Genomic DNA, 16,991 nt, shown 5'->3' on the forward strand with positions numbered 1-16,991 from the left:
TCATAGCTTTGGTTCCCTCAGGAAAAGCAAGCAGTTGTATTACTCTGTTGTGTAAGGAGAATTGTCAAACGTTTCTAGAGCTAATAACATGGAACCGTAGCAGACCACATAACCCAAAGCAGATACTTGCCACTGACAAGTTAGCATTTTGTCCATAGTAGAGACAATGATAATGTAAATCTTACTGGTTTCATGTTACTTTTTTCCTCTCACTTGTTTCACACAGTCACTGTTAACAAATCTGGCCAGTCTGACCTTCTGAATGTATCACCAAGGTTGTTTTCGGTTTCTTGTTGTTTTTTGTAACTGAATTGGCTAAAGATATTTCACAAAGTTGTTCAATTTCATTACAGATCATGGATGGTTTGGGAGAGAATGAACCTGATTTGAAGCCTTCATTGTATCCTCGCTTCTGTGAGGAAATTAAAAAAAATCTGCCTTCTTACACCTTACACTTCACTAGAGTGTTTCAAAACAAAACATTCCATGTTTACAAACTTGCTAAGCATAAATAACATTTCCAACAATGTCTTCAAGTTCACTATTTTTTTTAATGCCAGGACCCACATTAGAAAATACAGAAGTTTACAAACATTTCACATTTGTAAGACATTTTACATTGATGGTTTCTTGTTTAATTACTGCAATTTTTTGTTTGTTTTAAGACAGTTTTAGTTTTGGTAACATTCTTGATGTTGCCAAAATTGTCTTGGATTCATAAATGCTAACCGGGACCATTTTGATTATAAAATCCAACCTGTGAAATACCTAGGATGTAATTGTTTTCAGGTTGTAACCAGCTGAAAAACACACAAAATGAGCGGCCTGCATGACCACTGCAGAATAGCTAGCCTATGAAGTTCTGCTCACTGTTTTGGATTTTTACTATAAAGTTACAGAAATGCAATGAAAGCAGGCTATGCTACTCCTATACTAAGTATGTGTTATCTTTGTGAATCTTTAATTAAAAAAATAGTGTTTAATTGAACGATGTGATCTACTTTGACAGATCTTTATGCTCTTTGAGTGCCTCTTTTTTGAATTCATTGGGAATGTATGTGGATATGAGTTTCTAAGCTTGTGGGTGTGATTACAGAATCAGCAAACAAGTTTAAAGAATAAAACTTCAATCATTGTCCTGCATTATTAGTGATACAGAAACATACTGTTTTATAACATTATGCATATAACAATGGAGTGTTACCTATTTCTAATGAGAGTTAAGGTTGGAGCATGCTTGATACATGTTGCACGTATCCTTGTACAATATCCTTGTAGAATGCTCAGGACAAACAAAACACGAATTTCTCACCTTGGACTCTTGCATTATTTTCGGTATGTACTTTATGAACTACAGGGGGGCGATTTTCTCCCCACATGAATTCCAGATACCAGAACTGAACACTGCCAACCTTACAGAAGAAACATTCACCCCTAAAATTGACAGGAACCTTAGGTATTTAAATATGTTTGGGTATTAGAGCTTTGCTTTGCATTATTCCAGTCACAAGGCCATTTATTTTATCACAAAAATCACTGTATCCTTGCTCTTTAGCCTAAGAAAGATACTACAATTATTTTAAATTGGTTTGGAAAATTACATGAAAGCAGTCCTCAATCCTGAGAATTTGTGATTTGTTTGTAGTCTTTGTCTTTTTACCAGGCTAGAACTTTGTGGATTGTATTGACTTTTTAAATGCTCTGTAGATAATATGTCACTTTTACTGTGTTTTAGCACTGCTTTGGTTTTATATTGAAATTAGAGATTAAGTCTGATTGAAAGTCTAACAGTACTCTCCAACTTTAATTAGACATCCACTAGGATCATTTGTTTCTTATGGAAAACAGAACTGTAATAATCAAGTGCCTCTAGGCCAACGTTGAATTAACATTTGAACACCTATAGGAGTGTTTGTGGCCTGTGCAAATAACTCTGTTATAATAATTACCACTGCAATTAATTTCTAGTGATGGGAAACTTAAAGTGCTACTGATAGCAAATTCCACATTTAATTTAATCAAGATGTGTAATGAGATTAGCTTCCAAAACTAGGCTGTGTTCCAATTCCAAATGATTTAAATGTTTTCCCTTTTCAGTTGTACTAAGGTAAATTACTGAAGAGATGGAGATGGTTATGTCACATGCTCAAACAATTTTATATTCAGTAAATACTCGTTAACGGTGTTCAACATCCTTCTACACTGTCATGCTAACACAAAAAGAAAGCATGCTTTAATCAGACTGTATTTAAATCAAACATTGACAGTAGCTAGGCTGTTAAACTGAGCAACTGAAACTCCTGAGTAATTTCTATCCTGTATCTCTTAATGAGGTTGGAGACTGCTGCAGTTTAACGTAATACAATAATAAAACATTTTAATCAGTATTAAAACTTTAATTAGGCTCGTAATGATGCATGCCTGTTCTTGCTGAGAGCATGGGTCAGTGAACTCCTCAATGAGTGCCTTACAGTAATTGAAAACAAGCACATGTAAGGTAAAGTATATCTAGGCTGTACTGTCTTATTTTAAAATGTGGTTTTATCTTTCTTTAAAGGTGCAGTAACTTTCTTGTGATTGAAATGAGAGATTCCAAGATCCAGTGGTACCCCAAGATTTTCACAATTTATTTGTAGGTAACAGCTATGACTAGAAGTCCAGACTATAACAATTAAGTAGGCTTTTTTCTTCAAAAACACAGCCTGTAATTTTGCCAAAAGAGAAATTTAAACCTTTTTATAGAAAACAAAAAGTTTTATTTGTTTTTTAAAATAAAATCCAAACTACCTTTGCTCTTGGGTACACATAAAAACCACAACTCTCCTGGTCCAGAACTACCACAGTAACAATTTTTTGTATAACACTAACATCTCCCAAAGTAGCACACCAGAAACTTGGTATTGGCCAAGCTACTGGGCTGTGGGGACTGGTGGTACAAAGGGCTACGCTTCCTGTTCCTAGAGGTTGGCTCTAAGTCCGGGAGACTTCTAGGAGGTACGTGGTGTTTTACTTGTCTGGTTATTTTCTCTACTTCCTGTGTCTTACTATGGTATATATTTACTGCATTAAAAATGTGCATTTTTTTTTTTATAACTTCACCTGTTCTGATCTATGTCATCCTGATACACCTTATTGCCAAGTGGCTGTAGTGATATCACTGTTTTGTAGTATTAAGTATGATGCATCCCCATGAACAACACTCGTGGCAATGCACTTACCAAAAATCTGAAATAACTAGCTATGTGAATGACACCGTTGTGATTTCATGTCTGTTACATATTGTCTGGAAGGACTCAAGCTGTGCATTATCAGTGGACTGGTTGGCGCTGAATGACGTATTTAGATCACAGAGGCAAAAACGTTACCAAGTGGCTGGAATGTTTTTAGGGGAGAAAAAGCCTTTGAGGACCATAAGTATATTTTCATTTTGTCTTTCACAATTCTGTTGGTGAGAGCTAACATAGTTATTTTATATGTTGTTGTAAAAAAGATGTAATGACTCTTGTATACTAAATAAATTGCATAATTTGAAGATCAGATGTTTTTGGGTTTTATGGTGGGATGGATTGAGAAAGGCGCTGTTAGGGAATCTGCTTTATTTCAGTCCATATGAAGGAAAGGAAAAGATTTTTCAGCAGACAGGTTTTGACCTTTCTCAGGCTTGTTAAATGGCATTTATTACTGTGGATTTTGAATCATCTTTGTGTTCCACCAACTTGCTTTAACCAGTAGGGATTTGCTTGTTTCTGCGTTGTAACTCAAGCTTTAGTAGAAATGAAACATTTTTAGGAGAAAAGCCTTACAGATCTCATGTGCTTTATTTGAATAAAGATGTCTTGACACAGATATGTTTTCAAAAATCTAGATGTTCTCTTGGCAGGGAGAAGCAAAATGGGCAGAAGTACGTATATGATAATCCAGCATGTGGTGGTGTGTTGTTTTTTTTTTTCCAATTTGTGATGCCTGAGTGCAGAATATCTTCACACGTACTACCAGTCCTAGAAGGAACTTTAAGGAACTTTTTGAGTTTTGTCACCAATGTTAATTAGATACAAACAGGAAATCATAAGATCAATTTAAGTAATAGAATATAAGCGTGATATAGTGTGCTTGTGTAAATAGGATTCAGTGTTCCAGAGAACCACATTTTTTGAAACGTCTTCACCAACAGTTATCAATAGCATGGTGCAAACAATTTAAGTAAGTCCCCAGGAAATGGCCACTTTTTTTTTTTTTTAATCATTTCCATAACTAAGAAATTGCTCAGCTTGTTCCTACTCTCCTAATCCTGCTCATTTCATAGCCTTGTTTTTTCTTCTAGACACTCTGGTACTAGCCAGTAGGTCAGACCTAAAGACAATCAGCTTTCATATGGCTTAGCTACATGTTATATATACTGGGAAATGTTATTTTAAAAGGGGAAAAACACGAAGATTAATGTAGTTGGCAAGCAGACAGATTAAATACTAATATCTACATGATTATTTAAATTTCAGACCTCTACAAATATTTTATACTAAATGTTCTTACTACATGCTAAATTCTGTAGAGAGCGTGGAAGAAGATTAATTAAAGTACCAGATTACTGAAAATCCAACTACCTAGGGACCAATGATTTCTATTTAAATTTTTTTCTTCCCCTCCACTCATTGCAAAGCTTTCTGTTGATGCAGCAGCTGTCCCTGTTCTTGAGAGGTGTCGGTGCTGGGCTTTGATAAGGTTTTTCTGTAGAGGGGCTGAAATACTTGTGCCTGGGTGTGTTTGAGGAACAAGCAAAGATGCTTTCAGGATTTCCTCGGTAATTAAAAGAGCAACGTGCAAATTAAGACAGATAAATTAATTGAACCAATTCGTAATCCCTAGGAAGAGGAAAAGCAGTTTTTATTAGGGCATGACAGCTGCAAATGAGTATGTGCTGAGGCTCTATCTACACAAGTTCCTATAGCGTTTTAAATGTTTTTCTGACCCTTTGGTTTACATTGTATAATATATGAAAAAAAAAACACTTTGTGTAACTGTAGTTCCAAATGCAAGCAACTGTGAGAGTTTGTTTGTTTATATTTGTATGTATGTTTACAAATCACAACACAGCTGCAATTGGGGAAGTAGTAGAGCAGCAACTTCAGCTTGGCTTCCAAATTGCGTGTTTGGGAATGGAAATTGGAGACATCTCAACCGGAGTGACTCTACAACTGTGCTGAGCAACCCAGCTGCTCATGTAGTGCAAAGTCACCATGATACAAGAATTGTGGTCTGGCTTGCTTTTACTCCCACCCAGTGACCAGTCAAGTATTTCACAGATGGGCTAAGCACTTAAACAAACAGTGCTGAGTTCTCCATGTCACAGAATACCCTGAAATGTGTTTAACTGCAATGGAGTTGGAGCAAAGCACCACTGACTCCTCTGTTTATTGCATTCTGTTGTGAATCTCAACCTGGTAGTCATGGGAATGAATTAAGATTACAGGGTAGGGAGGAAGAGCAAGGAAAACAACTGGAACTTTGAGATATATTGGTTTTCTTGCCATTTGTCCTGCCTGTCACACCTGACACTGTTAACCATCTACCTTTTGTACGTGTCCTGTTGCTCCTGGTGAATGTAAGGGTCAGAGCAGCAAGACATACTACGTCAGCTTCTTAGCTCCCTAATCCCAGCCAGAGGGTTGATTGTAAAGCCAATGGGGAACACAACTTGAGTACATATTGCATGTAAAGTTAGTAATTTCCTTCTCAGAATAGTGGTCTGTCTGTTGCAAAAAGCACTCGTATCTGAGAATAGTGCTGGCCTGTGGCCCCAGCCAGCTTGCAGCTGTCTGTCTAGAAAACTCAGAGATATTAACAGTTGTGTGAGTACCTAAAGCTTGAGTCCACATGTCAGTCAGAAGCAACTGCTGCCTCCCTCAGCTCCTCTTCAGACAGAGGAACATGCACGACTGAAGTTTGTGGAAGTGTCTGATCAAAGCTGAGGGAAGTAATTCAGCAGAATCCAAGCTTCAGTCAACCTTAAATATATGCAAGGAAGAGACATCATATACAGAAGGCTTATTTATTATTCATACGATGCTTTAGATACGTATGACACTTCACAGGGAAATAAGAAGACAGTCCTTGCCCCAAGGAGCTTACAAGCTAAATTAAATGAGAATGACCAAAATGACAGTCTGTCCAGAGTTGTGGCAAGAACACAAGGAATGCACACACAATTAGTGTTGTCTGGGGAAATGAAACATTTTTTTGTGCATAGTAGCCATTTACTTATTTTTTTGTATCCTGTTTGTAACTGCTAAAGAAATGAACTACAGAATCTGACATACCCAACTTGTGAACATGACACGATATTTGAACCTGTGTTTCCTCCCAGGTAAGCATATCAGTAAAATCATAAAATCACAGCCCATGTACCGTCTGTAAATCAGAACTATTAGACATGGGTAAAAATGGCACGTAGCTTTTCCTGATGAAAATGTCACATTATCTGAAATTTGTAACCATTAGTTGATTGAGTGCTCAAGACTGTCCAAAGCATGTCACAAATGCATGCACAAACAAGATACTGCATGGCCATTTCTCACTTGGAAAATATGCAAATTAATCCAGCCTATAAAATGAAAATAAAAGCCAGACCTCCCAAACAAGCTATTGGTGTAACTGTAAGCAAAGCTATTTTAGTGGCTTCATTTTACAACACCTCATATGAATGGTGCCTTCTTTGTTCCAAATACTTTCTATTTAAAAGAAAAAAAAAAGAATACTAGCTGAACATTAAACAGGCTGAAAAGAGGATTGGTAATTTAGAAGGTATTTCACCCCTAGCAACTGCTGTTATTTCCTGCCTCTCTTTGTCCCCCAAATGATCATGATGTTCTACTAACATGTATCTGAGAGCTGCATCATTTTGTGCTGTCATACTGCTATGATACATAAGCAGCCAGGATAGCTCATGCATAATTTTTGGAAAACTACCATCTTTTAATTATTAACCTTTTGGCAGGATTTTGTTTATCTGAGAAATAAACAATTTTTTCTGCCATTAAGGTAATATCGGGCTCTTTGAGAGATGCTGTGTACATGAGCTAACATAAGGAACTCTCAAAGAGCCCGATATTACCTTAGTGACAAAAAATTGTTTATTTCTCAGGTAGTTTATGTAAATGACTTAAGTAGTCCGAGTTGTGTCTGTATTCTTTCCCTTTACTTTATATCCCCCAAAGTAAATGCCAGAATGACCAACGACAAGCTCCTGCTACTAAATATATCAGTTAAGTAGGAATTTCAATTGGCTAAGTTGTTTTAAAAATAAAAAGTAAAAGGAAGGGGGAGAGCAGTAGTACACAATTATTGAAAGTAAGCAGCAAGAGCATGAAGTCCATCACACTTGCTTCCAAAACTCTGAAAATAGCATACCTGGTAAGCTACAGGTCTTCTGCATCTGTATGCAAGTACAGTTCACTTAGTTTCTCAAACTTTGGTCCCCTCTATTTAATGTCATCATACATTATACCCTCATCCAGGTCAGAGGAGCTCAGAGCACTGAGAGTGCTAGCAACTGAGCCTTTTCCTTCGGTGTAAAACACTTGCAGCGAGTCACGGTACAGCCTGGGGGTGGTGGTCAGCATTTCTAACAACATCTGACAAGTACTGACCAAAGTCTGCCCTAGAAAAAGAGACTTTCGTAGGCACTGATGATTTGGTCTGCTCCTGCATGCTTGGGGATGCAACACTATAGAAGCTGTTCAGTTTTGTTGCTTTTTCTTTCTTCTTGTAGAGGAAATAGGCTGGGCTGGTTTGAATAGACATCTGCAGTTCTGCCATGTTGTATGCATCCTGGAGTGAGAAACCATTCATGTTAAATTTATTATGTTCTCTATAGGTCCCCAAATTCCATATTCTATTGGACATCAACAAGAAACAAGCAATCCTGAGGCAGTCTGTTTAGTGTGAACACTACACGAGGATTGGCTTATTCAACTAACTCTGCCACCTACAATGAGCATAAGAAAGCAAAGAAACACCATGCACCCTGCACTGCTAGAGTCCGGTTAAAAATCAAGTCTAATTTCCTATTAGAAGCCAAATAATGACAAAAGCGTCCCAATTTTTGCTCTGAAATTCAGATCTGAGTGTTTTTCATCACTAAACCCTGACACTGTATATAGTACCAAAGGCAAGAAAATACAGTTCACAAGTAGCTATTTAAAGTTCAAACATCTACTGTGATTTCAAGATCTATCAATGTGGAGTAATTGCCAATTATCAAGTGGCATGATTGTAAAAACCAAATAACTGATTATCACCAAAAAAAGGTTTCCTTTCTTCTAGCGAAGAAGCAGCTAATGCCATCTGATAGATGTGCTGCAACTCCTGAAGTGCAGCTTCGGTCACTAAAGCTACCAGGACAGTAGTACGTTAGTCACAGAAGAATGTTGACAGGCTGCATGAGACAATGCAGTAGAGCAAACAATTATTTGTATTTCTCATCTAAATAGCAACCGCTGATGTCACAGCTGTCAAAGCAGCACTTTCCAGAAGATTACACTTACTCTCCTAGGCTGAATCGTGCGTAATGTTTTTACAAGAGATTATTCTAACTAATCTTGGTGAGCCATTGCTGAAGTTCAATCAGAGACAGAAAACCGCTTAAAAAATAAAAAATAAAAAAAAAATCACCTGCAATTAAGAGGCCAAATAAGTGTCAAAACTAGGCTTTGGGACAGGACTGTAACAATAGCTGCTGATTTCCATTCATCCAGAGAATGGATACTGTTAGTGGTAGACAATGAGACCTACAGAGCCTGTGCATATCTTAAATATGTTTAAGTGTAGGCTACCAGTAACAGCATGGCTACCAGTATAAAAAGAAAAGATAACAACTCAGCCGTACAAAATTTAAGTGGAAGTTTGTCCAAATATAGATTAAGGATCATCCCTTCAATGAACTGGGTGATACTAAAATTGTTCTTCACTGCTCTTAGTTGTTCATTAAAATGACATAACATTTATTTTGATTATATACCATTACTAGTTGGCAGTCTACAAGCCTCTGGCTTCAAAGCTGGCTTTTAATGCAACTGTACATAAAATGTTAAGTATATACTCAACAGTGCACTAATTACTACAATTTTTCCAAACTCTAATTTCTCAGAAGGATATTAATGGTTATTTCAGGTGCAGAAACTCCTTAGTAATTCAGCCTTCTTTCTTGTCCCAGTAGATCTACCCTCAGCTAACATTCCAAAGACAAAACTCTCTGTTCCACATACCTTTGGGATCCTTTTGTTAAGATAACATTAGAATATACCTAAATTATTTTAATTCCAGGTATTTTTTTTAATTTAGACAAACAATTAGGTATTAAAAATACTAGAGTATTGAAGCTGCAATCCAAGCAATTACAAAATCTGAATAATTTAGGATCAGTATATAGAACCTGTAGAGGCTTCACTCAAAACATTTATTCAAGATGGAGTAATAGCCTCAGATTAAGATCATCAAGTCATTAGTTTAGTTGATTCAACTGCTTAAAATCAGGAGTGTATTTTTAAGATCTCTCCAGAAGTAATTATACTTGTCATAGAGTAACTATGGATTTCCTCAATCTATAGACGTTCTGGATGCAAAATTGCAAAATGCTGCAGAGAAAATTCATCTTACTAAAGAAAATAGAATTTATGTATATAGCTGTATGTATCACATGGAAAGATGTCCCTTTATTTAATATGCTCACAGTAATTTATCAAGAAATTAAGGACACTCTACAAGTAAGAATGTTTTCTCACATTGCCTTGTAAAACACTCTTAATATTTTATGACTAAAAATTCTTGAAGATATGTTGCATTTTGGGACACTTTTTTTTTTTCTTTAGCACTGGCTTTTTTGATCTGTCACATTAATGCACTGACAATTATTTCCTCTGCAGTGTCATGGCACCTTTTGAACCCATGAAATTAAGTAGTTCAAAGAAGGCAATACGTATTTTTAACATGGCAAACATCTGTGGGTCAGCAAATAATCTATTATTCATCTATAATACCTGCAACTTCCTCTCAAAGTTCTGGCTTAAAACGCTGTGTAGAAATCCCTAAAACAGCTTCTTCCACAGCTACCCCCATGTACTTTAAGGCTTAAATGGAGTACCTGAATTTCTTAACAAGTGAAGTCTGAGTAACTCTGAGGCCTTTGAGAAAACTAATATTCAGAATAACAGACAAAATGCTCTAATGAACAGTCTCCAAGAACAGACAGCCTATGTCTAAGGAGAACAGTTCATGTTAGGCTCTTTCAAACCCTCGGTGCTACAGCAGTAATTACAGGGGTACCACAGCATCTCCTGAGTCTTGAAACCAAGGATATCAGCTGTTGGTTCTTCACTTCTAAACTCACACTACAATAATTTTAAATACGCATATAAGATCACTTGCTTTGAGAGAAATTAAAAATTGATTGGCACTTACCTCTGCTTAAAAAGCATGAACTCTTGCGTACAAACCATTGCAAATAATTATCAATTGCAGTAATGAATCAGCAGAACAAAGGCTAAGGTCCTCGTTTTAAAGGAACAGCATAATACATATATTCATTAGCATGGTGAGCCCCCAGTCCCCTTGTAATAGTAACGTAACACAATGGTCCTTACTTGGTCTTGTTCCCCACCCCCTTCTTCACTGTAGTTCAGGATACTTTCTCTGATGTCCTCCAAATCATCGTGATGGGCCGATACATGGTATACACCTCCATTCACACCTTTGTGACTCTTCCAGCGAGCCCACAAGAATATAGCACTGAACAGAACTGTGTAAACACACAGGAGCAAAACAACAATTCAGAAATAAATACAACATTTACATAGAGAAGTACTGCAGTGTGGCTAAGACAACAGCCACTCTTAATGAGAACTGCAGCAATGGCGTGCAATCAGAACCAGTAAGGCTGTAGTTTTGTGTTTCTCAACAAATGTTTGATTTTTGCACTCTTTGCATACTTGTAGTTACAAGTGAATACCAAAGATATAAGAAAAGGCCTTTAGAGAGTATTTTAAAATACCCTTTAAAGTACAGCTTTGGAGTTAGAAGCTTAACTGAATGACGCAAGTGGTGTTCAGAGACCTATTTACTGTAGTTAAACTTTTTAAGAGAAAATGTGCACAAAGAGGTAGCACATAAATAACAATGAGTTGAGAGTCACCGATACAATCAGACAGAAATGAAGCGTAGGAAGACATGAGACAAAAGAGGAAATGACTTCTATACATACTACTAGAAAAAAAAATCAGGCACGTTGTGCCTTAGCATCCATGAATATAAACATTTTTCTTAAATGCTTAGGTGCATTTTATACACAGACTTATAAAACTTCAACATAAGATACTGAAAATTATGTAAATAGAAGCTTACGTACCAGTGTGCTACAAACTCATAAAACAGATGAAAGTTCATAGTAAGACCTTAAACTATTGGGTACCATTAACTAACACTGCAGTGAATTAAACGGACGGGAATCTCCTACAGAGCACCTACTGCAGAGTGCAGTTCTGTAAGAGAACCTGGATGAGCTCTGAACTGAAACTGGTGTACGCTGAGACCTATGCCCTGCACTGTGCTGTGCAGCTATGCTTTTCAAGCTGAATCAATGCGCTTGAGATAAATATTTACCTTTTCTTCTTACCCCACCCCCAAATTACCAGAAACACAACACACAAATTTTTACACATGGTAATTTTTTGGCGGTCATTTAGCTGAGCTGATTTTTAGATATTTGGTAAGTCTTTTAATGTTCTACATCTCTCCTATTCAATTATTGTGACTGCTAATAAAAAGCCAGTTCTTAAAATGAATATAGCCCATGTTCCAAGACATAATGGATTCCAAACCTGAAGGATTCCTCCTGAGGATAGTACCTCTTTCATACAGATACCAACACTGTAAGTTCCTGCTTGATTCTCTGCTCAACTAGAAATGAATTTATGATCTTGAGCTGTCACTACACATGGTTGTTATTAAAAGCATGTGATATCAAACCAAGGTGAAGCCACCCCAGCATCATTTTAATTGCAAAATTGTTCCATGTTTGATTTTCAAAGATATAGTCTAATGTCAGAGAAGCAGCTTTTTTCATCTACTGGAAGCTAACAAATTTATACTTAAAATTGCATGAATTTATCGCTTCATAAGGGCATTACCAGTTTTTTGGAAGCTATATATAAGAAAGGGCACTTGAAATCTTGAGAACAGTGATTTTATTAAAAATTCTCCTAACAAAAGTTGCAGTTGTGTGATAATACCATAGTTAACCACATCTATTAAAACTTTCACAACAATGCACACCACTCGGTTAAAAACAACTCTTTCTAACATAATTTAGACCTGAAAGATTAGGAGGATTACTATATAAAGTTCTTGTTGGTTTCTCAGCCAGATTCAGTCAAGCACAGGTAACAACACAAAGGTCACATCAAAACTGCTATGACACAGGGAAAAAAAAAGTCCTTTAACATAATGATCTCCTATCAACATTAAGTAACTCTGATTCCAAAAGCTGCAAAACTAGTTAGCTTCCCATGTTACTTGCTATTCCTATTTGCACAGCAAACATAGTACCCAGCAGACTTGGGGAAAGAGATAGTATTTCACGTAGCTACAGATTGATTCAAAATAGTCTGCAAAAAACCTTCATACTCTTATTACAACTTCTGAACTCAACTTAATAAAAACTGTAAAAGCTATGAGAAAAAAATGTGTCCTGACTTCATGAAATTTGAATAAACAAGAAGAACTAGCAGATGTGATCCTTCCTGAATAGTGAGATCCTTCTTTTTCTCTTCCTTCTGAAACCAAATACCTGAAAACAGTTCAAGAAGCCAAAAGCAGCTGTCAGTTGTGACACAACAAGGTGCAAGAGACTATTCTTGTCTGACCAAGTACATTTCTATCGCGCAAGGTGTTTCTCCTGGACTGAAAAATCTGTTTCATGATCAGTAGTATTTCAAACTGCTTATTTTGTAGCATTTTTTCCTCATTCTGTTCAAATGAATTTGCTTCCAGCTATGCATCTGAACAGTTCCTTAGCAAAGAAGTGAAAATGTGCATAAAATAAACTGCAAACACTTTCCATAGCTATCAAACGTTGATTCACTTAGTAATATATGCACATGCGGATGAGAAATAAGTTTGCTGATGGAGCTGAGAGCATGGCAAAGAAGTGAAGGCAGAGTCAAGTCTCCATTAGGAAACTGATTTTTTTCAGCAGGTGGGTGAGATGATGACTATTCAGGACAAGATGGATAAATGAGTTCACCAAAGGTAGTACAATATGTAGTTGCCATAACTACTTAACAGTGCCAAAAAAACAAATGCAGATGGCAAGCATGGAACTAAAGGTCAGGCCTGTGTCCTTGTGAAAGATCGCCAGTGTGATTTCACAGTTACGTCCAGTATAGCCATCAGGGCAGTGACATTGGAACGTGGTTGGTGACTGCGAGATGCAGGTACCATAGTTACAGGGCCTTTTAGCACATGCAGTGTAGACACACTGTCAACCAGAGGCATTCTCCATGATCATGTGTCCTGGAGGGCAACTGAAAAGATGAAGGCAAAATGAAACCATTAAACTTTGAGAAAGGTAGACATGAAAGACATCATTTAAGTCTTTAAAACAGTCTTCGATGACTCTATATAGTTTCCAAAGTAGCTGCTATAAGTTACTTGTCTTAGAATAATTATAGGACTGCAGTCTTTTCTAAAGCAGTCATACAACAATGTGCTCCACAACTTTAAACCCTTACAGCTGGGGCTTTCAGAACTCAGGTAGTTCTACTGGCTTCTGCAAGATTATCCATATGTAAAAATAGTTGTATTAGGGCCATGGTCTGCAGTTCTGTTTCAGCAGGACAAGCAAAGCTATGTTCTTTGTGTTTCCACTACAGTGAATTTCCAAGGAGGAAAAAAAAAAAATCTAGAAAACTTCCTTTGTGTGGTCAGTGCCAGTCAGTAACGCTTAAGGTGTACATTTTCACTGCACAGCTAACTTGAATTATAACTGAAGTTGTTGTCCTAAACTCAGCCCCAGGCACACAGAACTCTTAGCTTAATGATATGGTTCTTTCTAATTCAACTCAAGAGGCCTGTAAGGGAACAAAGGTCATAGCTTAAGATGGCATAAGAAGTCCAATATTAACAAAAGAAAGCACATTTACATTGCACAGCACAAGCTTCAATTAAGACAGGCAGAAGAAATCATTACAGAATCAGTGGAGACACTGCTTTGCATCATCTAAGGTCAGTACCTAAAAGGAGAGTGTTCTCTGAGGAACCCAATACAATGCAAACATCTAGCTTAGTGTTCTACTGCAGTTTGACTGATTTGGTAAGATTGCCAGTGACAGCCTTCAAGTTGCACGCTTCTCCAGCATCCACCCTTTCCCACCTGAATCTGGAGGTTTTCATTTCCACCACTTACCTGCATTCATGCATCATCCACAAATCAATACAAATAAATTCCTGCTTACAAGGGTTATTCCTGCAAGCCTCTGAAGAACAGCCTTCTTTAATGCTTTGGGCGCTTAATACTGACACCAGCTCCTCTGTGTGAGTATCCAGTGGGATCCTGTAGTTATTAAATCTGACATCTTTCATACATCCTGAAGAAAGACACAAACAGATTGTTTTAAAAGCCCTTCAGCAATAATGATTTGAAGCAGCTGTAAGCTTTGACATAATTTACATTTAACAAAGGACTCAGGCTACCAAAGTTTAAATCTAGGACTGAATTTACCTAAACCTTCATAGTATTGTCCTCCATTTTTTGATCAAGATTCAAAATGTCTTCTACAAAAACCAAGTGCTGCTGCAGACCTCTATCTGCTTGTGTTCAAGACAGCCAAGTATATACCACCTCTTCGCTGTGTTTTCAAAAGAGAAGTCCAAATACTGTGGAAATTTTGCTACATTTTTCAGTGTGTACCAGTATAAATTGGGCTTGGTTGATTTGTAACTGTAGTTTACAGCTTACCTTTAAAGAAGAGCAAACAAAAAAAATAACAGGGTGAGACAGCCTTGCGTCACTGACAGAAATCTTGTACTGAAGATGTGTGGCGTTCATTTTGTATGTATGAAATGCCTCAGCATGAAAGTATATAACCTTGATGAATTAAGTACATTTTACAAATTCAAGACCCTTAAAATTTCAGATGCTTAACAGCAGCATTAATTGTACTAATTAAAATGATCTTTGTGTAACCTCTTAACTTCTTTAATCTATTTACTTCAAAACAAATACTACTAGTCCCACAAATAAAACTTTGAAACACAGTCCCTAGTTCTCATCATAAATTACAATTATGGAAATACTTCTAGTAAAACAATAGAAAACATTTTTTTTTCTAAAAAACTTGTGATATGCTTACATTGTAAGTTGTAACAATAAACCTTCATTTTCACAGGTTGATATTCTGAACAGTGAGATCGTGAATTCCTTACCTTGAAAACTCTTGTTTAGATTGAATGGGTAGGTGTTTCCAAGGACTAAACTGCTGGGGTCAATCACAATCTCTTTGTATACTCCTGCTGCTTTCAGAATTTCTCTCTTCCCACCTCCTTCATAAAGGCGAAGGGTAAATTCATTTTCATTTCTGTTCAGTGTGATATGATGCCATTCACCATTATCAATGTTGTAGGAGGGAAGCCTCACAGAATAGTCTCCATCACCCAGATTATATGAGACCACTAAGAATCCCTGAACAACCTGTGGATAATTAACAAGGTAGTAAGAAAGAAAAGAGAAGTTACCACCTGACAGTTTATGTTGATCTGTAAATGTCACATTACTTGAAATAAAATTTGTACATAGTCATCAACCTTAAATAAAGCATTTATTTAAACTTAGGGTACATTTACACTGCACATACTGATATGACTGCAGTATAATATAAAGGTACTTCAGGTACTACTGAACCAGACAATCTAAATACTGGTAGCTGTGTACTCAGAGCAGTATGTAATTCATTCAGAGCAATTCTACCCTGCTTCTCTCTTCGACAAATTTACAGGGTTCTTCAGATGGTTGAGAATCTGGTGTATCACTTCTACACTGACAACCCAAGCTAACTTAGCTCAAGAGGTAATGCATTCAGTGGTATACATAAAACAAACAGGATGTAATTTTCAAAGGCCAACAATATTAGAACTGCAACAGGCAACTTTCTTGGCAGAGTATGAACTATACAAAACCAGCCAATTCTGGCCATGGCTGAACAGGACACCAGGGTAGACAGATTACTCATAGTGTTCTGTATAGCAAATGCTACTTCAATGTCACAGGCAATAAATTCATTTTAAATCCAGCAGTATTCCATGATTGTAGGGTCAATGTCTTAAGTGAAGGATCAGATCCATAAGCATCTTTAAAAAGAACTCCAAAGGTTTTTGTGCTTGGCTTAAGGTTTTTGGTTCTATTTCCAACTCTTAGACTAGTTTCTCTGGGCTAGGTATAGGCTGGGATTGATTTAACTTTATGCTGTTACTGTCTGGGATGACTTGCTCACCTGCAGGGTTATATGTTCATCCTTATTTCGAGACAACATGCTTGTGATGACACTGTCAGGCTGCCATGTCCTAATCATAGCTTCAAACCGTGTCCTGCGGGCAGGCACGCTGATGGGAAGTTGATAGCGAATGTGACTTCCTGGCCCAAACATATATTCTTTGGCAACTAAAAAGACAGGGGATAAAGACCTTTAAACCATTCTATAGGGAGAAGGAAACGTTATTGTTTCCATTATTTTCATAATAATTAGAGCTGAAAGGAAAATAAATGATTATAGTGCAGAGCATGGAATCCATGAGACATAACTTGTACCTGTCCTTTTGTCTACTTCCACAACTTCCCCACTCACTCTCCTACTTTGTCTTCCTCTGTAAAGGGGCGATTTTCCTCCTAATTTGATCCTGCTAATGCTTCTCCTTACAATGTTCACAGGATGACAGCAGGAAAGCAGAAG

General features: G+C 37.0%; 1 protein-coding gene and 1 pseudogene across 7 annotated transcripts in view; one reads left to right on the top strand and one right to left on the bottom strand.

The window, feature by feature from the left end:
* DPY19L3 (dpy-19 like C-mannosyltransferase 3) overlaps window positions 1–3,537 on the top strand; it is a 35,046-nt gene extending 31,509 nt beyond the window's left edge. For 5 of the 6 annotated variants that reach the window (XM_080552289.1, XM_080552291.1, XM_080552290.1 and 2 more), the window contains one exon: window positions 354–3,537. In XM_080552289.1, the coding sequence (XP_080408415.1) occupies window positions 354–515 (162 nt within the window). In that variant the 3' untranslated portion in view covers window positions 516–3,537. The remainder of the gene's footprint in view (window positions 1–353) is intronic. The other variant, XM_080552293.1, reaches the window with a different exon arrangement.
* LOC308176506 (neural-cadherin-like) overlaps window positions 3,031–16,991 on the bottom strand; it is a 69,812-nt pseudogene continuing 55,851 nt past the window's right edge. The window contains exons 28-33 of the transcript XR_013956147.1: window positions 16,536–16,702; window positions 15,472–15,736; window positions 14,453–14,633; window positions 13,326–13,571; window positions 10,635–10,789; window positions 3,031–7,824 (exon numbers count right to left, since the gene is read on the bottom strand). The product of XR_013956147.1 is annotated as a neural-cadherin-like (transcript). The remainder of the gene's footprint in view (window positions 7,825–10,634; window positions 10,790–13,325; window positions 13,572–14,452; window positions 14,634–15,471; window positions 15,737–16,535; window positions 16,703–16,991) is intronic.

The sequence above is a fragment of the Anser brachyrhynchus genome, assembly GCF_964034855.1.
Source record: "Anser brachyrhynchus genome assembly, chromosome: 12".
Lineage (NCBI taxonomy): Eukaryota > Metazoa > Chordata > Aves > Anseriformes > Anatidae > Anser > Anser brachyrhynchus.